This window comes from Fundulus heteroclitus, chromosome 7 (genome assembly GCF_011125445.2).
Source record: "Fundulus heteroclitus isolate FHET01 chromosome 7, MU-UCD_Fhet_4.1, whole genome shotgun sequence".
NCBI classification, from domain to species: domain Eukaryota; kingdom Metazoa; phylum Chordata; class Actinopteri; order Cyprinodontiformes; family Fundulidae; genus Fundulus; species Fundulus heteroclitus.
In genome coordinates, this window is record NC_046367.1 from 43,376,562 (window position 1) to 43,402,578 (window position 26,017).

General features: G+C 42.9%; 1 protein-coding gene across 4 annotated transcripts in view; it reads right to left on the reverse strand.

Annotated features, from left to right (window-relative positions):
- LOC118563783 (tensin-2-like) overlaps positions 1–26,017 on the reverse strand; it is a 77,396-nt gene that overhangs the window by 25,420 nt on the left and 25,959 nt on the right. The window contains exon 1 of one of the 4 annotated variants that reach the window (XM_036139704.1): positions 25,656–25,885. The exons of 2 other annotated variants lie outside the window; for them this stretch is intronic. In XM_036139704.1, coding sequence (XP_035995597.1) covers positions 25,656–25,757 — 102 coding nt within the window. In that variant the 5' untranslated portion in view covers positions 25,758–25,885. Of the gene's footprint in view, positions 1–16,447; positions 16,875–25,655; positions 25,886–26,017 lie in introns of those variants that run through there. One more of the 4 variants, XM_036139705.1, reaches the window with a different exon arrangement.

Consider the following 26,017-nt stretch of genomic DNA (forward strand, 5'->3'; position numbering starts at 1 on the left):
AACTAAAAAAAATTATCTAAAAAAAAAAGAAACGCATTCCAAATCGCTCTTATTCACAGAAGGTAAACTTTTGAAACCAGAATGTAATGTAAAAATGTTAGATCAGTGTTTATTAAATGCTTGTTTGACTTTGTAGTGGTACAGCAGAATCAGCAGGTGTGTAAAAGAAGAAGTCTCACTTTGCTGGTTTCATCCTGTTAAAGGGGAGTTTTCCTCCCCACTGTTGCTACATGCATTATCCGTATGAGGAATTGCTGCAAGTCAACGACTCAAATGCAGTAAATCTGTTATTTTTGTATTTTTGGTTAAAACATTTGTTTTTTGTTCACTAAAGAAACCATATGTGGGTAAAGCAGCCAGAAACTGTACTCAGGTAACGATACTTGGTGATACTTCAAAGTGAAATAACTCAAGCAGAAAGTATCGTGTTTGAGAGATATTCACACATTTAAGCTGCCAGAGTGGTGACTTTGTTTGACTGATATGATGAATTAATCTGATTGGATGAAGAATGACACAAAAAGCCCCGATTGGCCACAATGACAATCTTTGAATAAAATTAGAGAGCAGCATCAAATCACATGGAAGCCAACATACTGCAAAACATATTGAACTAAACTAAAAATAAGTAAGATTTTCTTGAAATTTGTGTATTTGTCCTTGATTTGAGCAGGTAAATAAGATTATCTCCCAATGGAAGTAGTAATTTTACCCCTAAAATAAGATAATTAGATATGATGCACTTAAATAAATTGATGGAGATGAGTTGTTCCTATTTTAAGTGCCAAAATCTTATTCCATTGGCAGATTATCTTATTTATCTACTCAAATAAATTACAAATACACTCATTTCACTCATTTCAAGAGAATTTTAACTTATTTTTAGTTTAGTTTAGTTTGTTTTTGCAGTGCAGTGTAAAGACGTACACACACAAACTCATTTGTCTAGCATCCCTAGCTTCTAAAACATTAAAACCAGGAATCAACATGGAATAGAAATGTTGATACTTTCATTAGATGCATTTTATGAGAGAACAGATGTGATAACTACTTTTTTTTCTGTTTACAGAGTCTACGCTTTTTTACTGCAATTTTAACGAGACAGCGCCCCCTATTGACGAGCCGCCACCGCTCCAGACACAAGAGGGAGCTCCTTAACCTTTTATCTTGTATTCTGGGAAGCATTAACTAAATCTAACGCTAAATATGGAACAGATTTGTCCCTGGGATCAAACAACGGTTCAAAGCAGAGAATGTTTAGTTATGCCAGCAGTAAAGGCCCGTTTCATTAGTAGAACCACTGATGGTCCGTCCACTTTGTGCTGCTACTGCATGTTAGTTTGCATGCAGAGCAGCTACCTCGGATTTCACTGCCAGGTGTGAACAGCCAAGCTTCAGATCCAGAACCATGACCAAATCCCATTTAAACCCAACACACACTGGTTCTGGTTTCACTGATCCACTGGCCAGAAAATGGAGCCACTTCCAGCTGGAATGATGTCAGTTCTGGGAAGCCTTCTGACCTGAAGCTTGGAAAGAGCCATTATGTCTTCACCAACGGGTCGAACCGCCACAAGGAGCTGGTCCCACATGCTGCGGGGTTTCCTGTAGACTGAGTGAAGTCAGAAAAACAGCATCTGGACCCTGAGAGGGAAGGCAGCCCCTCACGATCGACCCCCACCAATCAGACGCTATTGTTCTTACTGGTGCAGCCAGGAGACCCAACGGGACCCCTCCAGTCATGTGGCTTAATCAGTTAGCATACTGCCATCTCTCATATGGGACACCATGTGCAAGGACGGACTGAGTGAGGCCGAGGCTGCACGGCTCCATCTGTGAAGGCGATTGGACGTCCAACAGGATGGAGTAAAGGTCTCCGTCCAGCAGTTTTCTTTATATTCTTGCTCTGAGTCATTCTGAACAAGCATCAATCCACATTTCACGTCCACTTTAACATTAATTGACTAAAAGTAATTTTTTATGAATCTAACCGGTCGAGCGTACAGAAATAGGATTGTGTAAAGTTTCGGACAACTGTATCAAACAGCAGAACAGGAGCCAAAGTTGATAAACTTTTCATGAGTCTGGCGGCCCAAACGAGGATCAAACCTGTAGAAGATAAATTCAATTCAGTATGATTTTTTTAAATTAGATTTGAGCATTTTTTTGATGATCACCTCTGGAATTTCTCAGAAATACAAAATAAAGATTTAAACTAATGAGCAATAACTGCAGACATGGGGATGAAATGGGAATATGGATGGTGCTGATGTCACCAGATGGTATAAACTGGGGCTTTTAAATGGGTTTTTAGCGATTAGCTGAATGTTTGGTTTTAAAGAGGGCAGCGTGCCTCTGGTTCTGTGTCACATCTTTGACGGACATTTTTCTCAGGGCCAGTTCAAGCAGTTAATCTCTGTGTGCTTTACAATGTGCTGCTTTTAAGGTCTGACGCTTCATGTCTAGGTTCTTTAGGATTTTAAATTACTGGATACCAGAATGGCGTGCCAAGTTTTCAGCCTACTGCTAATCTTCTTATTGAGGCTAAAATCCTGATTTGTGTTTATTTGCAGAGATGCCCATCATCAGTCGAAACGACACGGGATCCACCAGTGAGTCTACAAGCATTACTTTATCGAGTCTTTGGTGCCGTTCAAAGAAATATTTTCCTCGTTCAACACACCTGAATCAGGTGAACACGGTTCAAGGCCTCCTGCAGAACTTTATTCAGGTGTGTTGGAGCAGAAACACCTGAGAGATGACGAGCTCAGGGCAATCTATAAAAACAATCAAAATCATAAAGAAATTCTCAAAATCTCGGTTTCTAGACTTCCTTTCCAGAAACCATGTTTTACTTTTCACAAACATCTAACTCAGCTTTGACCTTTCGGAAACCTCAAACTCTGCTTCACTGCAGCTGAAAACCTACGCCAGTGTCTACCCCTCTGCTACTCTCTGGACTCCATTTCCTAAAAACACCTCCACCCTGAACCCATCTTCCCCTGATTCCATCACAGACGTCTCCAGAGAGTTTTCCTCTAACCGTCTCCGGATTAAAAAAAGAAAAGTAGCTACAAAGCAAACCAGAGACTCCTTTGCATCTGAGGCAGTGAGACGCCTGAATCTCAAAAACATCTGATATGTTTCAAATGTTTCAGTCTTAATTCTGACATTCTTTAAAGATGAACCCCTACTCTTAATATCTGACTGGACTCAGACCTAAAGCTGCTGAACACCGACAGGCTTGTTTGGTAAATTTAGGTGAAACAAAACGTCTTCACAGTGAACTCTTCCTCGACCTTTCAGCTCAGGGAGAAAGCCTGCTCCAATTAGCCAACTCTTCCCTGAAGCTTTCAGAACATCCACGGAGTAAAGAATGAAGTCTCTGTGAAGCCGGTTCTGTAGGCAGAACAAGAGCACCAAGGAACAATTAGAGCTAAACACAAGAAACCAGAGAGCCGCTGCTTCTTTCAGGCTTCTCCTTCCTCCCTTCTCTGCTGCTCTCCAGTTACTAACCAGATTTCCCCACATTGAAAAGTCACCTGCTTTTCATTTCAGGGGTGGGGGGGGGGGGGCGTTCAAGTCCCTCCTTCCTGCCCTCCTCCTGCCCCCGCTGCACTTCATGGCAGAGGAGGTGGATCCCAGGAGGAAATTACTCACTCAGACCAGAGTCAGGCAGCTTCCCCAGAGCATCGGGCCACCAAACAATGATGGCGTCACACTTTTACTGCAAGGCGACGAGAATCCACATTGCAGGGTCAATTCTAACCAACATGTTTTATTAAAAAAAAATTACCACCACACTGAAGTCGATTCTGTCCTGTTCACTCAAGTTATGTACAGTTCAAATCAACTAGGCTGTAATTCATTTCAACTTAATTCCTTCAAAATGGGGAGAGTCCGTTTCATTAGAATAATAAAATTAGATCAATCTTAAAGCCAAGTCCTTCTAATTACAATCCAATTTAGTCTAATTTAATAAAAAAGGAAATTCAACGCAATTATAACAATGGCTGAAACGATTCCTCGAAAGATTCGACTCGATTACTAAAACTCCTCCAGCCAAACGCCTCTGCGTCTCTTTAGCCGTTTAGCGCTCCGTTTCAGCCAGCTGCTTATCTGCGTTGCCCGTCGCTCTCATGTCCGCTGATGACAGCCTACACTGTTGATACGTGGGCGCAGAGTGCAGTTGTTAACTGTGGAGGGAGACGTGAGGGGAGAAAAGAAAGTTTTAAAAGTGTGGGATCACGTTTAATTTACCGGTAACAGTAAAAAACACTGCAATGTCCGTTCTGCTTAGCTTAATTAGCATCCTGTGATGCCGCGTCCTCGATGCAACGCGAGAAGAAAATATCTACTGCAGCAGTGGCAGCATTTTCTTTTTCGTATAAATTTCTATCGCTCATAAAGTAAGCTTGAATACGTAAATATCTGCAGAATCTTCCTAACAAGTTTATCCAGCTGCTGCTCCAACAGACCAAACCACAGACGATGGCTGATGCCACCACAGAGCCGCCGCCTCAGGGTTTTGGTAGGTCTGGTGTCGTCTATAACCTGGGTGTACCAAGTAGGGACTTTCAGTCAGTCTGCCCCCCGCCCCCCCAGCCAGTCAGACCCGGGCTGCAGACTCTGGTCGGCGCCCCCACTATAGAAGGTGATGTCACCTGGCCAAAGGTGGGATATTTTTCCCATCGTTAGCTCAGCTACTGGGCTGCTCACGCTGTAATTGCCCCTTTGATTCATGGTTACAGACTACAGCTCCTCCGGCGGCCTCACATCTTATACCAGGTCAACATGACTGTAATCATTGACCCAATGAAAGCCCGAGCACCAGAGCAGGAGCGTTCTGCCCTCCTGGCCAAAGGTGCAATCCAGGCAGTGGATCCTCTGCAGCAACCCGAGGTCCACTATTCCAGGTACTTTGTTGCACCAAAGAAGAAAGGCTGGTTTCATCCCGTTTTTTGATTTTAGGGGACTTCATCAGTACCTGAAGGTGCTGCCCTTTCACATGCTGACAACATCAGGGGTTCTTCAGGCTATTACCACAGGGTCCTGGTTTAAGTCCATAGATCAGATGGACGGCTGATTTCATGTGCCGATTGCAGCGGTCCATCTCCATTTCTCAGGTTTTCCTACCAGGGCAGTTCCCTTTCTCCCTTTCCCTGATGGTGCTAACTCTCTCCACTGCAGGCGTCAGGGTTCTGCCATAACTCGACGACTCGCTTCTTTGCGCCCCTTCTCAGGCGTGTTCCTCTCTAAGATACAGAGGCCGCCTACTTGCTCGTGTGTCCCGGTTGGGGCTCAAAGTCAACTTGGGGAATAGTTCACTGATTCCAGATCAGACGAGCACTTTTCTCGCTGTGATTTTTTTCAGTTGGTCAATCATTTCAGTTGCCCACATTGTGCCTTTAGGGTTGCTGACAGAACCACTCGCTTCAGGGGGTTGGAAAAACTGTTAAATACAACAACATAATGCAGAAAGTCCCCTCTCTGATTTAGTCCATCATCCAGACCTTGGACTTTATAATATCTGCACATCACACGTCTTCAGAAATATCTGCTGTTATTGTGCCTTTATGGGGCGACACATGTAGCTCAGAAACCTGCAGATAAATGAGCCGATTGAGAGAAATAATTAACAGCAGCGGCCGTTATTTAGCCTCCTGCTTATTCATATTTTTAACACAAACTAGTTTCCCCCTCTTGTTTTCCTCCTAGTACTCATGTAACATGAAGGCATTATTAACTCCTGGCCTGGAATCAGCTATGTGTTTAAAAGTCTTATGATAAATCCCCATAAAGCAGGATATTAAACTTCGGTTTCATTTGTTTTCAGAGAAAATCCCCCAAATCACCCGAGATAAGCTTTCTGTTTAAAGAAAACAGAAAGCCAAGTACTGTAATAAGCACCCAAGGAAAATAAATGATACAAGCTCCAAATAAAAACGGACAGCTGTGCCAAAAAATGTTGATTTAAAAGGATAAAAAAAAGGGTTTAATCTGTGATACTTAAAGTTCACCAGCCAAAGGAAACCAGACGGTTTCCGCGCGGCGTTGACAACAGCATCAATCAGCTCAGGACGTGAATTAGAATAATTTTAAAATCCTCTCTCTTTCACACGGAGGAATGCAGCGGCAGCACAGCATGATGCCCTTAACACAACCTCTTTGGACTCTTTGGTTCCGCAGCTGAATAAATGCGTGACTGCAGGAGGTCCACAATCACATCCAGAGGTCAGGTTTGTCGTGCCAATCACGATTTCTGTCGCCTTCGTCAGTGGAGGCCCGTCTGCTGACAGATCCGACCAACCGGGCCAAGACGAGCTCCGCTTCCTCAAACAACCCAGATTGGCCGGCTAACAAAGTGAGCTTTTGGGACGAAAACTCCCACCTCTTAGTCTTTATCTGAGCAAAAACACAAGCTCCATCTCTGATCATGTCTCACTACAGTTTGCAGGAGTTTAACTTGGCCACTAAAATTCTGCTTTGGCAGCAAAGAGCCTCAATAATCTGACTCCACAAGTACATGTAAGGCTTTTCTATCCTTATAACAGCTCTGCTGGACACATGACAAGTTTAAGCATGTCCATATAAGGCAAAACTTCAACAATAAATGTTTTTTAAACCCTACAGCTTGTTTCAGAGGTGAGCGATGAGTAAGTTTTGGCTTCTTCTTTAATGGAACCAACACCTTCAATATTTTGGCATCGAGGCGTTCAATTACCAACAGTTAAAGTATGTTTTTAAAGACCTTTAAATGAATTATGTTGTGTAAGTCCATGTGTAACCACATAAAAAAATGGCTGTGTGAATCTCAGACAGAATATTGGTGACCACTGGTCTTGACCTACCCAGCAGTAACTAACCGGCTCCTTCAGTCAGCGTTCTAGCCCAGATCATCATATTTTAGGGATAGAAAACTGTAAAATCTTTGAAGTATGAAGCAAATACATCAAAATGGGCCTCACCATTGGCTTTCAAAGCAAAAAAAGTCTATTATTATATATTTTTTACTAAAACATGAAGGCACTATCATATATGGAAGATGACGTTCTTTTACTAAAAGAAATTGTGCCAGGAATTTGGGAAATGGAAGAGCTGCTGCTACTTCGTGACTGAAATTGGACACCGAGAAGACCTTTGCAACAAAGATCATCTCTGCAGGAAATGTAGATGAGCTCTGAGGAGGATAAGTTCATTACTCAAACACTGGAAAAAAAACTTCTGTTTGAAACACAATTTGCCTCAATTTTATGAAAACAAAAAACAGGAACCTTAAATTTAAGGGAAGGAGCGACTCATGGCTCAGCGTTCTTTCTACAGGTAAGAGCGTGGGCTCGAACAGAGTCAACAGCCAGACCATCGAGGTGAGCAAAGTTTACCTGGTAGAAATATTCTCTCTCCTACCAATAATTAGCTGCAGCAGAGTCCTTTTCCTCAGTGTCTGAGCTAAATGAAGACGATATAATTTGACCGCAGATGCTGTCCAAGAATATCAACCTCTTCCACATATGTTAGAAGGAGTTCATAGAGACAGGGTTCAAACATGTGTTAAAAAATCACTGCAGATGAACTTAGAGATTGATTGATGCAACATTTGACTCTTCAGACACTAAAACCAAGTATTGTGCTGACATGGGTGTTTGGAGAAATAGGGAGAACGGTGGTTGTCTCAATGCTGGTCAGAACAGGAGCAGAAGTTACTTATACCTGAACACTGCATGAATTGTAGTGAGTCAAATTACACTTTTTGTCCTTACAGGCAGACTGAGCTTAAGCTTTTAAATCCCTCTGCAGGGTGCCTGTTCTTTAGGTCTCCAAGCTACAGCACACTCACACAACCTTTTTCCTGTGTTCCTCCTCCTCACTGGGTAAATCATCATAGAAAAACTGTTTTTGTTGGACATGGATAGAAATATAACTATTTTGGGGGGAAAAAAGACTCAAAACTAATAAAAGTTGTAAGAAAAATTATGATACATAATAGGGTTAAGGCAAAACAGAGCAGTGAACAACATTCATTTAAAGCTTAGAAATATATTTTCATTTTGGTGGCAGCAGTTATACAGACGGATTATTTCCCCAAGTACCAAACTACAAGGGAAAGTCCAAAAGCATTTTCTTTACTAGAAAAACTGGAGCCACAAAGACACAGCAAACTGGTCCCATAAAAATAGTTAAAGCTCAAAATGATATTATCATATTATTATTATTATTATTATATTAGACCGCCTTTGGTTTAAAGTGATGGTTGATTTGTCCAACATGTTTCTTTAGACTGGAAGTACTATTAACGCTGTGCAGCGGCCCAGTCAGAGTCCTGAGATCAATCTGATAGAGACTTTAACGTGCTGCTAAAGATGAGGGTGATGACAAGGTGTCCTTCCAACCTCAAAGACCAAAGATTAATCATCAAATAACCAGAGGAAACATCTACAAAGATGCCCAGCTCTTAGAGGAAAGCCACGTTTGCTGTAAAACCTTTGAAATATTTTCAAATGAAAATTGAGAAGGGTATAAATGATGTTCAGTCTGACAATTGTGTTAAACTGTAAATAATTATTTTTTCATCAATACCTGCACTATATTGTCTTTTTTTTGGGATGCCCATTTCATTTCCAACCAGAAACAACCTTTCTGGTCGAGAGGAATATTTAAAAAGAATACTGCCTTTGCTGTGGTTAAAACATTTATTACAGTATATTCACTGAGTATAAATGGTTCATCTTTTTCAGCAGACTATGAAAATGTCAGGTGTAATCTGCTGTTTTTGTATTTTGAACACAACTTTAAATCATTACAATGTACCAAAAAGACGAGCGTATATACACAAACATAAGCTAAACCTGAGGTGAAGGTTTGCAGGAAGTCTGTAAAAAAACGTAATTCACATAAACTGTCAGCTTCAGGTGGCCGGTAGAGTCAATATTTCATATCCTGATATTTTTAGCTGCACAAAAAATAATAATTTAATCCCAGTTTGCCAACGTTCTTGAAGTAGAGCTGAGTTTAATAAATGGATCTGCATATTTAAGACTTAAAGTACCTTCACTTCACCGCGGTCTCACCAACACATTCTGAACGTCTGCATTTTAGCGTTGTTAAGGCTCTTATTGTGATAGTCTGGCATATTGCACTATAAAGCAGAGGAAACAAACAACTGATTATCAATCAGGAAGTAAACAGACTCTCAGACAGCGGCAGTCTAATAAACCTAAAAAGCAGGTTAAACAGTTTAAACAGTCTAACCGGGTCATTCTGCAGGCTCCAGTATGTTTACTTACATAGCATTAGCCGCTGGGACGCTTACAGCTGCTGGAGCAGAGTTTCCTTCTGTGTGCAGCGAATATAAAAAGCTTTAAAACAGCATACCTTGCACAGTTGTAAAGTCCAAGGTCCAACAACATTTAAAGGTTTATGCTCTTTGGTTACGGAAATATCCCTACAGTACTTCAACTGCCTTCTGCAGAGAAAATATGATAAATAAACTTTAAAAAAATTCTAGCTTTTTAATAGACCAGTAACTGAATACAGTTTTAATGTTAATTCTATTTTAAATTGTCAATAATAACAAAATATTAACACATTTTGCATGGCTTACCACTAATCATGTCGTCTTTTCAGCATATAAGTTAATTTATCCTACAGTGACAGACATCCAAGGTGCACAAAGGAGCGTTTTCACAGATCCTTCCTCCCTAATAGACGTTACAACCAACTACACTCCCAACAAACCCAATAAGTGTTGACATCCCTGCTGTTTTTGTATTTTCATTATTCTTGTATAGACAAACAGACATGCACGTTTTCTTTGAATCACACTTAAAGCATGTTTTAATTCCTTGAGGATGCTACTTTAACTGTACAGTATTTTTTTTCTTATGTTGGAAATTTGCCCTTACTGTACGGCCTCGTTTTTTGTTTGCATATATATTTTTTTTTACCTTTGTGTGATCTTGCATGCTTCCACTTCACTTTGCAGCTGAAACACGTGAATTTCCCTACTGAGGGACAATAAGGGATGTTTTTATTCCATTTTTAATATATTGGGCTGAAGGACAAGAAACCAAACAAAGCTGACGTGTCTGAGCAATAGCATAGATCTGTGATGCACAGAACAGACAATCCTATGAGCTCTCTGCCTTGGCAGATTGTGGACCTGTCCTAATCCTTGATAGACTTGATCAGGGCTTTAAATATGCTAAAAGTAAATCTCTCCTTAACGATTTCCCAAAGGGAACCTCATAAATCACAAGTATGTAATTCAAATATAAAGTCCACAATAAAACAGACACTGCTATTCCAACATGGTTACGATTCCTGCTTCACTATCCTTTAAAAGGCTCAGTGAAAGATTGTATTCCATGTGTTTGATGTCTGGGCCCCCACCAGACCCCACCGTGAGTTTCCTGCTGTTTGTCTCGTAATTATTACCAGGTGAAAACATTTCCAAAGCAGCCAGTACACACAGGCAGCTAAATTCTCCAAAAGAAACACTGTTTAGCTTCTTTGTAAACAAGACTCTTTATCACTGATTTAAATGAGATTATCTTTGTCAAATTATGCTGGAAATAGTTATTTTTCTGGCTGGGTTATGAGAAGAATGATCTGATGAAAGACAAAGTTTAAAGAAAGCCAGAAGGAGTCCTGTTTGCAGTTTGCCTCGAGTCATAGGAAACACGTGGAAGAAGCTGCTCTGGTCAGAGAATAGCAAACTTTAACTTTTTGGCCTACATGCAGACTGCTGTGTATACATTGTCCTGAACAAACTATCCCATTAAAAAGTACGGTGGTGGCAGCATGTTGCTGTGGGGACGATTTTCTTCAGCAGTGACAGTGAAGACGGTCAGAGTTGAGAAATCTGGGGTAGAGGTTGTTCTTCAGCAGGACAACAACCCTAAACATTCAGCCAGAATGTGTTAGGCCATGTGTTAGAATGGCCTAGTCAAAGTCCAAGTGTCAGCTTGAAAGCTGCATATGTTCTCTATTCCATCTGACTGAGGTTGAGCTGCTTTGTGAAGATTAATGAGCAGAAGTTACAGCCTATAGATGTTAAAAAGCTATTAGAGACAAAACCCAAAAGAGCCGGTGGTTCTAAAAAGTACTGATCCAGCGGGGCTGCATACAAATGCATGCCACACTTTTAAGATTATTATTTCTGGGTAAAAATGACTTATTTGTGCTTTAGGTGCTGGATTTTGTAGTTTAAGAAAAAATGTTTTAGAAATATAAAATGTAAAACTGCAGGGTTTGTGTATACATCATTTTCTGTGAGTAAAAATGAAAAGTATATGCACAAACGCCTCACCACAACGCGTACGCACTTGTCTCAAAAAACAAGAGATAAAATAAATCCAAAGTGAGCGCTCTTTATCCATGTTTTCCATTTTCATTTAGCAGTTTAATATCAGATTTCTCATTTTGGTTCAATAAATGATGTTTTGTTTTTTTCATTTTTGGTTTCAATTGTAAAAATAAACCACCTGAATATACACACACCCGGTTGCCACACAGCGTCTTTTCTTGCCACGGACGTTAGCGTATTAAAAAACAAGAATTTTGTGAGTTTGATCATGAGAACATAAAGTGCATCTTGAGAAACATCAAGTCTTTTCACAGTTTAAAGTATTCCTCTCATTCTGAATAGTTTGTGTGTAAACATCACCAGCGTGGGATTCACAGCATTCCAATACGTCGACACCCGCTGCCTTACTTTCTGTGATGTCATTAAATGTGTAATTATTCACATTTAATGATCAACTGAACATCCAGGAACAGGATTTAATTAGGAAATGCTGTGACTGGGTCCTTGCAGGCGAGTCTTTTCTGCAGCAAGTGTGCAGTTTGCATGCTATGTGAGAGCAGCAATGCTCCAGCTACAGAATTTTCTGCCATGCATTTGTGAAATCTGGCTTATCTAGTGATTTTATCATGTAGGCCACAGTGATAAATGGGTAGACAGGCAACGTTACTCTCTGAGCACATCGGGCCTTCCAGCGGCATTCATATATGGAGGTTTAAGGGTCAGTCAAGTATGTTCAGGACAAAGAAATATAGTCAATGGACCTTGGAGGAGGTCAAAGGGTCAAGTACGGGATCTGGTTTTCAGAGGACAATAAAACAACAACGTTGAGTTGTGGGAATAGGGTCCATCAGGCTCCAAAGGCTCTTCTTACACAACAAACTATAAAATGACAACACTACCCGACTTAATATGATCAATTGAACATTAAATCAGTTTTCTTCATCTTCCGGTGAACAATGAGACACAACCTTCAAATCTGCTCAGCCAAGAGCAAGAAAACGTCAATATTACATTAAGAACAGGGCTAAGATGACTAAAAGTGACATTTTCTGACAGAATAAAGGTGGAACTGACGCACAGTCTAATTCTGAATTACTAAACCCTCGGGCCGTGGGAGGGCTGAGGCAAATGTGGCCAGCGGAGCGTGCACAAGGCCTGGAGTCTGCTCAGGAGAGAGAGTGGTGGGTGGGAGTACCAGACAAAGCTCAACAAGTTGCATAAATCAACGGAGCAAGTGTTAACCTCCCCTTATTCTGTTGCTTCACACAGCTCAAAACACAGCAGGGAGGGAACGCACGCAGTCAGCGGCACAGAGACGACGCATCACAGCGACACCCCAGTTCACCAGCGCTCCATCGGCGTTTAGGGACGAACCGCGCGGAGAAAGTCTGCTACAGAGGAGAACCAAGATACTGAAGCTACTGACGCTTCAAATGGGCCGTCCCTCGTCTTATATAGGAGCCCGGGTCAGTGAGAGAGACTGGGATCAAAATAACTCCAGAGGAAAAGAAAGGAAGGAGGATTAAAAGGAGATTAGAGTGTGTGGGAAAGGAGCCATGAGGCGGCAGGTAGAAAAAGGTCCTGATAAGGCTGGACATCGCTACGGTTCATGTTTAGGACGGCACACTGCAAAAACTGATGTAAAAAGAAGTAAAAATGTCTTGAAATTAGTGCATTTGTCCTTAATTTGAGCAGGTAAATAAGATGATATGCCAATGGAATGAGTATTTTTACACCTAAAACAAGATAATTAGATAAACTACACTTGAGATAAGATGATAGAGATGAGCTTCTCCTATTTTAAGCACAGAAATCTTATTCTATTGGCAGATCATTGAAACTTGCTGCTCAAATCAAGGACAAATACACTAATTTCAAGAAAACTTTACTTATTTTTAGTCATGTTTATGCAAAAGATCACAGTCCTGATCTTTGCAGCGTTTTTAGTTTCTGAGTAAACAATCACCTGGACCCAAACATCAGCATGAATTCAATCGTACCCTCAGCAGCGTCTGAACTCTGATGGAGCGGATCCACGTGGGCATCAGGAGTTTTTACCCTTTAGCTTTTTAACACGGATGCCTTTGGTTACCAAGAGCACCTTGTGAGATCAAATCCACCTGACCACCACCGTTTTTTAGTCCCTTGGCACAAATCTGAGCTGACGTCGAGGTGAAACGATAACCCGCCGCTCCTGAATGTCACCGGCGTCAACGCGGCCTTCAAAAACTCCACCTGAGCAAAAAGTGGGTTTGATTTATTTTGGGATCGTCTCTGAGAAACCGGATAAAATATCCGTAAACCTTTCATTAATTATTCACCGTGTTTTGGGGAGGGGGGGGGGAGGCTCTCTCCTGAAGGTTTACTTGCAGCGCCTCCATGTTTACTTTACTCTGATCTTTGCCTAAAGCATCTTCTGTTCATTTCCTGCGTCCTTCCAGACGTTTTCTGCCATTTCCCGGGACTTCCCTCGGGATTTTCTTCCCGCTAAAAAAAGGACGAATCTCCTTTTATCCAGGACCATCCTGTCTTCTGAAGCTCACGGTTAAGGAGCGGATCCTGTCTGGTTCTTTAAGGCGGTCCGTTTCCTGGATGGGGTTCTAAGCCCTTCCTGCCGGTATGACCTCCATCTGTCCGTTATACGGCCGCTTCATGAAGGCGTCAGCCGCAGCGCTCGCCCTCCCAGCTGCCAAGTCACCAAGCACTCCTAAAGGGTGAAACATCGGAGCTTTTTTCTGCAAAGACGATCAACAATGAACCCTCCGTTTTAAAATGCTTGATGTAAAGGTTGGTTTCAGGGCTCTAGAATATGTTTTACCTATCCAGAGGACCAGATCTGGGAGGACGCCTCCCTCCGGATCACAGGGACCAGAGGACCAGATCCCCCGGTCCTGTTAGACTGGCTGAGGAGGTCATGGAAGTTTAATTGCCCTTTTTAAGTGTTTTACGGTCCTAATGAAGATTTAGGAAACCTTGGGAGGTCCTTTGGGGGTGTTAGGGGGGGAGGAGTCAGGGAAATTGGCATGAAGATTGTGACTCGATATAAAAGTGCAGCTCATCTCGGAACATAAAAGGTTTAAGACCCTAAAAGATGATTTTAAATGAAAGATTTTCTTCCCTTTTTCCACAGATGTCAATGATTTAAAATCTATTGTAGTTAAAACTAACTGAAAATATGAGCTGAAGATGTCTTGCAGCTGGTAGGAAGTAATTATAATCCTGAAAAAATTATTCTAAATCTAAATGTTTAGCACGCGAAATCCACCAAACTGTTCCCTAAGATAGGATATTTTTTGACCAATCTGTAAAATCTGATTGAATTTGATTTTGAAAAGTGCCTTGAGATGACATGTTTCATGAATTGGTGCTATATAAATAAAACTGAAATGAATTGAATTGTATCCAAATCCTCCAGGTCCAGAACAACTTGTAAACTCCCAACCCAGATCAGTCACTGCTAAAGTGTTAAATAGTGTTTGGAAAGGAAGCGAAGAGGCTAAAGACATGAGAGCTTCCACAGACTTTTAAACTTTCTGTTTAAATTAGATAAAATGATCCCAGAGCCACAGAGAAGCCGGTCATTTTAAATTCTGAGGCGTTTAAAGTTTGTTGTTGGAGCGTTTGTGGTTTCTCTTCACCCCAAATCCTGTCTGTAAGGAGGACGGAAGGTGAGCCCAAATTAAAGAGGTTTTAGCACCAAACAAAGATCTGCCATTAACACGGGGGGCTCAGATTGAACCTCGCCCCTTTAAGTGAGCCCGCTTTGTCACGCAGCGCTCTGATCCAGTCAATCAGTGACCCACAGCTTAGCTGGGGGGCTTTCAGCTTCTTTTACGAGCCGGCCCCCCTCCCCTCACCTCGCCTAGCATCCCTCAAAAGGAAGAATGGTAATTAACTGATGAAGAGCTCAGTAAGATTATCCAGCCTCCTCGCCGAGCGCCGGCGGTGCTGCCGTGTCCCAGGGGGAGCGCGGCCCAATCAGGGAGGACGGATGAGAAGGGTCCATTCAGAACCGGCCGCTTTCATCCTCTGTCGGGCTCTGAAAGCGGGGGATTAGCGTGCAGCAGGGACGTTGCTTCATATCAGCACAGACCTAATGTTTAAAGACAGAATGTCAGAACCGCAGTCCAAACACAGCTCATCACGGGCCGGATCAGAGCTTCCCCCCCCCGGCTGTGAGCGGGAACGGGCGGCAGAGTGAATTATGCAGCAGGAGGCAGGAGTAGAGCCGAGTGCCAACCAGAGCAGGACGCATGGAGGAGGAGGAGGAAGGGGAGGAAGAGCGTGTCCGGATCAACTCAGACGTGTTGGTAGCACACATGCAAACTTCAGAGAACATGCAAGTTACCTGTTAAAGAACCCTGGTTCTGGAGAACCTTAAAGCCTTAAATATATCACTCAGTCCCTCCGTTCTGGTTTGAAGTGCAAATATTCATAAAAACAAAAATTTGAATTTGTTTTTGTTGATGAAAATCAGAAATCTGATGAAGAAACCCGGTACCAATATTTCAGGTTTGGGGTAAAAAACATTTGTTGAAAGAGAAAGATTGAGGGGTTTTATTTGCAGTTTCTCTCACTTTACGTTAAATCTAATCTCCAGGAACTTCAAAAGGACCAACTAGTCCAAACTTTAAAGCCTTTCCAGGCAGATAAATACCCCAACATGAAGAAATCTGATTTTTTTTCCTCACAAATTCTTAGAAAAATTAATCAGAAACATCCCAGGAGCAGATTCTCAATGTCAGAGATGATTGCATTTCACATAAAATTCAATCAAAACCCTTTTTTTTTGCCCTTTTGACAAACTTTCCACCCGTCACGTTGAGGTTTAGGGACGCTGAGGAACTTCCAGCAGCTCATTTAAATGTGTCACCGTGCCAAGGCCCCACACAGCCGGGGTCCTAACCCTCCACCCAACCCCCGACAGCACGGACCACCCAACGCATTTCCTGACCGCCTCCACTTGTGATCAGGCTTCCACGACGCGCAGCAGAGGAGGACTGTCAGCCAGCGCACGTCCCCCCGCATGCTTCCCATTCCGCCACAACAAACTCGGCAGAGATGCTCGGGACGCGCAGAAGGTCGTGGATAAAACGCTCTGATGCACATCTTTTAAAAAAAAAAAAAAAAAAAAGTTCTCACCCAGAACATGCAGGACAGGCAGACCCAGGTCCGAGCCGGTCCTGCCAGAGCCGTGGGCAGGCTGAGGGAGACGGAGGGCATGGTGGCGGACCGGAGGGATGCTGCGGCTGCTACAGTTTCCTCAGGACTAATCCGAGCAGGAGACGAGCCGCCAGACGCTGGGAAGTCATGACCCTGCTGGACACAAACTGTCCTCCGAGCTCTTCTCCCCGGTCCGCTCGGTCCGACTTCCTCACCAAATTAAATCCTGACTGCCTCTCCTCTGAGCCTCTCCTTCCCTCTGAGGGGGGAAAGTTTCACAAAGCTTTTCTTTTCTATCTGGGGGGGGGGGTTCAGGCTGCCCCTACCTCTCCACGGGAGCAGGGGGGAGGGGGTAGTCCACTTATTATCCATCTCTCTTGCACCTCCTCTCCGTCTCCCATCCCGTGTCTCCCTCCCTCTTCAGCCCTCCAAGTCTCACCGCTTTTAATTTCATTCATTGCCGGATCCGTCCTCCTCTCCATGTTCACCCCCCCCCCCCCCAGCATCCACGACCCCTTCCTCTGCCCCCCCCCGTGTTGCAGAGCCCTTTTTAATATTTCATAAACTCCACCTCCGTTTTACCCTTGAGATGAATATGCACACATTTCCCCCGACAGCAGGAAATACATCATTCTGTCCCTCCATTCTGGTTTGAAGTGCAAATATTCATAACATTAAAAGAAAATACTTGAATTTGTTTTTGTTGATGAAAATCAGAAATCTGATGAAGAAACCCGGTACCAATATTTCAGATTTGGGGGTAATAACATTTGTTGCAAGAGAAAGATTGAAGTTTCATTTGCAGTTTATCTCACTTTAGTGATATTGCACCAAGTTACGTTAAATTTAATCTCCAGGAACTTCAACAAAAGGACAAATTGGTCCAATTCAGGTCCAGAATCTAAATTAGTCCATTTTATTTAAACTAATATTTTCTGAATTTGTATGTGTAGGCATGTATATGAGCATATATGGTCCAAGTATATGGGTACAAATGTTGATTTATGTTTTTATTCTTTATAATTATCTAGTTGTTTAGGCAACTGGGCAATGTAAGGAGGGGAAGTGGAATTGGTTCTGGTTGAGTGATCAGGGAGGTTGTGTTTCACTCCCTCAGAATATCCTAACTATGTAGAAACACCTTCAACTGTTTGTACGATAGAAAATAGAGGGGGGAAAACTCATGACATGCAGAGCTCCATATTATTTTGTTATTTTATTCTGGTTGCCAGCCAATAAAAACCCAAAACTATGTTGTCACAGTTTTTAAGGCTTTTTGTCTTCCGTTCTTTCCCAAAACTTTGGAAGCAGATTCTGTTCACTCTCCATTCATCCATCATCTATAACAATTGGGGGGGGGGGGGTGGAAAGATGCATTGATGTACAAAGGAAGCAAAGGACTGAACATGTTCTCCCCAAAAAGACTTGGCACCTTGATGAACTTACAGAGGACCATCACTTCCCAGTCTCTGTCTCTTATTTAAGCAAGATTAAACGATGAATCTAAAATAAACCTGCAACAGCTCAAATACAGCATTTAGTTAATAAAAATAATTATAGAGATGATGAACGTGTGTTTACCTTAACAGTTCCTCCTAAAACACTACTGGTTAATACTGCCTGACAAGTATTTGAGCTATTTCACATCACAGCACAAACCTACCAAACTACGGATGTCCACCTAAGCACAGTAAGCAGAGCATTAATGAGAGAAGCAGGTAAGACACCCATGGTTACTCTGGAGGACCAACAGCAATAACAAGAGCTCAGGTGGGAGAATCAGTCTACATAACAACCTGACCCCCAAAGCAAAGGACAAAGATCCAAAGTCATAAGAAGTCATGTAGGAGAGATGTGGAAGATGCTCTGCTCAGATGAAACAATAATGCAATTTTCTGTCCCACATACAAAAAGCATCAGTGGAGACAATCCCATCCTCATTATGAAACATGGTGGTGACAGAATCATGCTGTGGGAAGATAGTCGGAGCTGATGGGAGGATGGATGGAGCTAAATCCAGGACAATCCTGGAGGAAAACCTGCTGCAGGCTGCAGAATACATGAAACTGGGGTGGAGGTTCTTCTTTCAGCGGGAAAACCTCCCTTAACATGCAGCCTGAGATATTATAGGATGGTTTAGATCAGGGGTGTCAAACTCATTTCTACATTGGGCCACTTTGGCATCATGAAGTCATTGCAAGGGCTGGTTGTACTTGGATATATGATGCATTTGATTTCAAAATTTAATTTAAAAAAAATCAAGAATTTTTATTCTTGATTCTTTCAGTTCACATATAAATATAAAAAATGCACAGTAATAGTAAAAGTAGAACCCTTAGGACCAATATATACCGTTTATCTGCAAATAAAGTTGATATTGGGGTGAGTTACACTTTAAACTGATCATTCTGCCTCACTTTTTCCCTTTTTGGACATTTTTGGGTTCTTTTATTGTGTACTGGGAAAACTGACATCTAGTGGCAGGAGGCTGTTACTACACAGTTAAAAAAAAAGTTCCTATAGGCACAGTTTTATCCATTTTATACAATGTATAAGGATATATGGCTCTACTTTATGACATGATGTGCCTTTTTTGGCTCTTGAGGGCCGGATAAATTGCCTTAACTGACATGATTCGGCCCCCGGGCCTTAAGTTTGACACGTGGTTTAGATCAAAGCAGATTCATGGGATAGATGGGCCTAGTCAAAGTCCAGTCCTAAATCCAACTCAGATTTTGTGGTCTGACTTAAAAACTGATGTTCACAGATGATCTCCATCCAACCTGAGGTCGAGCGGAGAACCCGGCGGTGGTTCAGAACCGGTCCCAACAAGCCAGGTGTTTAGATGTGGAATAAGCTCCCAGTGACGTAACAAAAACAAGTAGTCCGTAGTCCGCCCCAAATCTTCCAACAAACAAACACACGATTTCAGTCGTCAGATTCACTACAAGCACATATTTCAATAAACCGCCCTCTGCTGTGTACGGCTTTACGTCCTCCTCGCACACTGTTCAAATACACAAACCCAGCCGCACCCAGGGACACACAAACACCAGCAGCCGGTGGCCCTCAGCATTAATCTGCTGGCATTTCCTGAACGCCACTCTGACAGAGACACCCTCTCGCTGGAGGAGGCCGTTAATGGGAAAGCGTTTACTACTGATCCTAACCGCCAACAGATAGAAAAGTTCACAAATGCATCCTGCAAGATAAGTGTCTATTGAGCCATCATGCAATGTTTCCTTATCTCCTTATAAGATTCTGCAGAAAACCCATCGCCCTGGTAATTATTTGTACCACCGGACTCCATCTGGAGCTGCTCTTAAATGCGACCTTAAGTCCGGCCGTCTTAAAAAGAAAGTATACACTTTTGCAAACCTGGTATCTTTCAATACGAGATTCTGTATTGAATGCAGTTCAACTTCCAGTGAACAAAAACAAAAAAATTCCAGCTTGTTGTTGTTTTTTTAACTAGAAGCAAGAATGAAAAAGTAGCATCCAGGTGTCAAAGAGTCCTCACACTGCCAAAAATAAAAATAAAACTAAAATTCTTCTTGAAATGAAAGTATTTTTCCTTGATTTGAGCAGGTAAATGGGACTATTTGCCAATGAAATAAGATTTTTGCACTTAAAATAGGAACAGTTCATCTCCATCATCTTATTTCAAATGCTTTATATCTAAAATTCTTACTGTAGGGGTAAAAATACTCATTCCATTGACAAATAATCTTATTTACCTGCTCAAATCAAGAGCAAATACATTCATTCTAAGAAAATTTTACTTATTTTCAGTTCTCTTTTTGCAGTGCAGTGTGATCAACTCCATGAAAACTTAATAGTCCGTTGTCTCGTCTGGTTTTTCACACATTTTTCACACTGATCATCAGAGTGAGGAGTTTAGGCAGTTTGCTGCTCTGAATCATACAGGTGTGTTTTAAGAACATCAGCAATGACCTCAGAGCAGCAACTGCTGGGAAGGATTCAAAGTTCATCTCCAATCACATTGCAGTATTCTGATTTAAGGCAGGACATAGAGCTGTGACGAAAGCAAGAAGTCCTGAGGCCACAGATCTGATTTTGTTTGACTTTCATCTTTATCTGTGTATCTTAAAGGCGTAAAAACAAGAAAGTGTTTTAATCTTTGACAGACTTTCAGAATATCAGATGTGCATCAGAGTATGAGGACAGATTTCCTGTCAGGAATCCACACAGAGGGATGTTTTTTTCCAGATTACAGCTGATAAGAATGAAAACAGGAAGCAAAAGATTTAAAGAGAATTGTTATGCTAGGATCATGTTATGATCTACACGGTGATGGTGAAGGGCTGACGGTCACTGATGGCCAAAAACTCCCTGCTGAAGAAGATGGAGGTTCCCAGACTCCAAGATTATTAATTCAATTCAGTACATTTATTACGCACCACTTTACAACACGGCACTTTACAAAATATGAAGTCAATTCAATCATCCAGACAGATTCTAAGTCAAGCGCATCCATTCTTATTGATCCTGGTTAAACAAAGCAGTTCAGTTTTTATTCAGATTTGTTTTCTGGGTGGTTGACCTGCAGCATTCACTCCTCCTGAAAGAGCGTAGAGCCACAGTGGACAGTCGTCTGCATTGTTGATGGCTTTGCAGCAATCCCTCATACTGAGCATGCATGAAGCGACAGTGGAGAGGAAAACTCCCCTTTAACAGGGAGGAGAACCTCCAGCAGAACCAGAACCAGCCTCAGTGTGAACGCTCATCTGCCTCCACCCACTGGGGCTTAGAGAAGACAGAGCAGAGACACAGAAAGCACAGAAGCTCACATTGAGCCAGGAGTACTTTCTATGTTAGAGAAAACTAAAAAGGTAATGGCAGCAGTAGCACCTTCCGTGGCTTCATCTAAAAGAGAAACAGTTAGGCAGATAGAGGATACCCTTTATAGAGCAAGGACTCTTTAGCCAAGGTGGAAATGTGTCAGCGGTTGCCATGATAAGTCCTGTCCGAATAGTGCAGTCAGTAAGGAAGGAGGTAGGAAAATTAGCGGGAATACTCCCTTTTGCAGCTAGTTTTGCCTAAAAACCCAGCAACGTCCCTTACCGGCGCCAAGAAGCCTCAATATATCCCACAATCCTTTGCGTGACATGACATATAAGTCTCACTCTTACAGAAATAAACGAAAATGTCAGAAGAGAAGAGATTGTGCGCTTTGCAGTTCATTTTCAGAAGGCTGTAGGCCTGGATTTGACTAGAATCATCCATGAGCGTTTCCGTAACATAATGACGTCGTAGTTAAAGGCTGTCTGAATTTGGCACAGCAGTTCGAAGCTCCTTTCCTCTCCACGGTAGAGTTCTGACTGGTGACCCAGTAAAATTTTAAGGAACAGGAGCTAGGAGCTATTATAAAGGGTTTTTATAATGGAGCCAAACTCTGAGCCCGTCTTCAGGTAGAGAGGATGAAAGAGAGCAAAGACACTCAATTTCTACGGAAAGTTCAGTGGAAGAAAAAAAAGAAGTGGAAGAAAGAAGAAGTCTATCATGAAGTTTTAGAGCCCTTCATGCCTCATTCTGCTGACCACCTTTATGGAGACACTGATTTCCTTTCCCAGCAGGACTTGGCACCATCCCACACTGCCTACAATACCAAAAGCTGCTTTAATCACCGTAGCGTCTGTGTGACAGCACCTATGGGCTGCTGTCAGCAGGTAGATGAGAGACACCATAACCAATGACCTAAAGGTAGCTATCAAAGCAACCTGAGCTTCCTGAACACCTCAGCAGAACCACATGCTGATCGCCTCCATGCCAGATGCAGGAACTCATGCAAAAGGAGCCCAGACCAAGTACTGCCCTCATATCCTTTACAGTTCAAGGAAATCCTTAACAGTAGGTCCTTTTACGGCACAGATTTGATGCTGTGATTTCCCGACAAAGTGAATTCGGGGGTTTCCCTCAGCTGTAAGCCAGACTCACTGAGACTTCCCTGTTCAGAAGAAGCCAGGTGCAAGAAGTGGACTGAAAACACCGTCTGCATCCCGCTGTGCCTGCAGCACCCTCTGGTGGTCACCCATCAAACTGCGACTGTTTACAATCAGTCCAGGGCCTGAAGAGGGGCTGCAGAGCTGCGAGCAGAGGAAGGTTGTAATCTATAAAAAAGGAAGAGTGGGTGTATTTCCAAGGCTAATCAGACCCCTCAGAGCTATTGTGTCACTGCGTCTTTAACCTTGACCACGTCTGTCCTCCCTCCCGCTGAAAGACGCTTTAACAATTAGGGAGCTCAGCCAGCGCCAGAACAGAGTCCTTGAAGCAAGAAACCGCGAGTAAACAGACGAAAGGCATCAAAGACGAGCAAAGACGGCAACAGATAGGAGGGAGTTTATCAGACAAAAGGAGCAGAAACATGAGGAGAGGAAGGAGTAGAATATAGAGTTTAATGAAAGTGATCTGCAAGATAGACGTAGAGCTGGTAGATAAGCAGACAGACAGGGAGAGGAGGAACGGCAGAGAGGTGTGCCGTCACATGGAGGTGTGTGTGTGGGGGGGGGGGGGGGCACTTGTTGACATAAAGAGGAAGAACAGATCCAGTCCGCCCCTCCATGAACACACCCATTCCCAGCTCTGTGACTCCATCTGCTGAAAACAATGCCGACCCCGCGCCCTCTCTGCACGACGCTCACATGTGCATGCACGTTTTTTTCCTCTGTTCTGCAGCGCAGACGAACACGGACCGGCCGCCCAGAGCTCAACGCCGCCCCCTGGAAGCAGCAGCAGCAGCATAGATCCGTCACACACACACTGAAATATGTCACGTAGTTCTGGTGATTCTGGCCACCCCAACATTCAGAGTCTCAGGAAATTAGATTATTATATCAAAACAACAAAAAAAGAGCTGCTCTCAGTACCGGCTCTGGGCTCCTTTAGCATCAATGCGGCGTAGCATGGAGGAGATCAGCCTGTGGTTCTGCTGAGGTGTTCAGAAAGCCCAGGTTGCTTTGATAGCTGCCTTCAGGTAATCTGCATTGTTGGTTCTGGTCCTGTGGCAGAACCATAACACCCCCACCACCATACTCCACAGAGAAGCCACTCAGCTGTGGTTCCTGGCCTAAACCTTTCAATCCTAACACCTTCTTCTGCCTGTTGGTCTGATAAAAGGATCAGCTGACCACCAACACCGTTCCCTGAGCTCTACAACCAATCTTAAATGCCTTAAATCCACTTTGTTTCTGTTCCGCTCCTGTTCAGAACATCTCATCCCTGCAGCGGTGAGGCAATGAAACAACCGAGGAACAGAAACCAGCTATCTAAGAGACACTATGACACCTGAAATAAATGGGACCTTCGTGTAAAATCGGTTCTTATGTATAGATAATCTCAATGTGACTACAGTTTAGAATTTGCCCTTTAATCGGATCTGAACAGCCGAGGAGGGAAAACGGGTCTCCATCGGAAACGGGATGGAGGACATTGCACATTTCTAAAATGAAGATCTGACTTCTCATAAATCCGTCTTTGGTTAGATTACCATCACATAAACTTTTAAAACTGTCTATACTGTGATTTATGATTTCTATAACCAACGTGCAATTCTATTTAATAACCCTGAAAAGAAGTGACTTCTGCTGTTATTACCACTTTAATGTACGTCAATACATATGTATATAGTCACCGTGGATGTACATAAGACATCCTAAATCTCTGCTTTATTTCCTTTTTGTAATTTTTATTCTTTTTTTTGATCCACTGTATATATATGGACACACTGTATATACCTGATGCACTTTTTCCTGCTTTTGGCACCTTCTTTTGATTATTGATTAATGAGCCGATGTGACAAGTGAATTTCTCCAATGTGAGATCAATAAAGCCTATCTTATCTTATCTTACATCTTTATCCTGGCAGAGATGACATTTCACAGATGAAATATGCAAAATCAAACCATGTAAAATACTTTTCTTATGTAGATGTTAGCATTCTGCTACAGTCTGATATATCTTGGATTTTTTTTTTTTTATTATTATAGTAACATCTGCAGAGCTCATGCTTGTTAACTGGTGCTATGTATAAGTAAACTGAGTCCATGAACACATTGGATGTATATCAGTAGGAGGAGGAGAACATCTCAGCCGCTGCCAACCTTCCCAGGAGTGGACGTCCCAGCAGGTTCAGCCCAAGGTCAGAGCGGGAAGCTCAAAAAAATGACCAGAATCCTAGGAGCTCCACCTCAGACTCTACAGCCCTCAGTTAGCAGATTAAAGGTCAGGGTCACAACAGGACACCGAAAAAAACAGCCTGTTTTGTCTAAAAGGACTATGACAACATGAATTGGGTTGTTCAGATATTTAGGTCTTTATTAGTTGTTAAGGGACCTTGATGAAGAGCTTGAGTTTCAGGGACAATGTCCTCTGAGACAGATGGGACCAAAGCAGAGATGCTGGACCATAATGTTAACTGTGGAGAAACCCAAACACCCCGTACCAACTACCAAGCATAGTGGTGGAGGGTTGATGATCCGGGCTTGTTTTACACCCACAGGACCTGGACACCTAGCAGACAGTGAGTGGACCATGATCTCCTCTGTAGACCAAAGCATTGTAGGGTCCCTCTGTCCTACAGCTGCAGCTTGGTCCAAACTGGGTCATTAGCAGAACAAAGAACCCAAATCCAGCAGCAGATCTACAACAGACTGGCTGAAAATGGTGCTTTGGTGGCCTAGTCAAAGTCCAGACCTCAACCTGATTCAAATGTTGTGGTGGGACCTTCAGAGAGTTAGTACCTTCAGAAGAATGGTACCAAAAGTCCTCCACGGCGATGTGAGACTCAGAAAGTCAGACAGAAAAGCTGCAGAGGTGCTGCTGAAGGAGCTTCTACCAGATGTTTTATGGTCCAACCAAGAACCCGAGCAGAACAGAGAAAATGAAGTGATACAAACACATGTGAAATCCCTGTGATGTTCTTAAAAGCTGCTGAACATTTTTCTGCTTTAATGTTGTCTCAGCTCTCTGAAATAGAGACGTTTCTCCAATTTACTTCATGCACTTGTGCTCAGACTGAAGAACAAAAAACACCAGAAGCTGAACAGCAAAGCTCTCTCTCTCTCTGCAGGCTCTTCCCACCAGCAGGTTATGATGCAGCGGTCCATCTACCTCACCATGATCTCTGTCACACTGACAGACACTCACACGCTGATTTGAAGAACTGTACCTTGTTCCTGCTTCCCCTGAGTCTCCAAAACGGGAAGATGCAGAAGAAGAAAAATTTAGCCCAACTGAAGATCGCGTCGAGGCACCAGTGAAGTCCCCCCATCCTCTGCTCAAATCCTCCTCACGTCTGTGACCGTCTCACCCCCCCCATCTCATCCCTCCCTCAGTGTCCCCGTCCTTCAACGCTCGTCTTCAGACCCGCAAACGCTCCAGCGGTCGCACTGGCAAAGAAAACCATCAAGACTTTTTTATTTCCCCCCCCCCCCCCGGTTAAAGTAAAGGCACATCAATCCATGCAGACGTTTTCCCCTCCAGCATCCCTCCATCCAACAACCTGTCCCTCCGTCCTCTGGATGCTGCCGG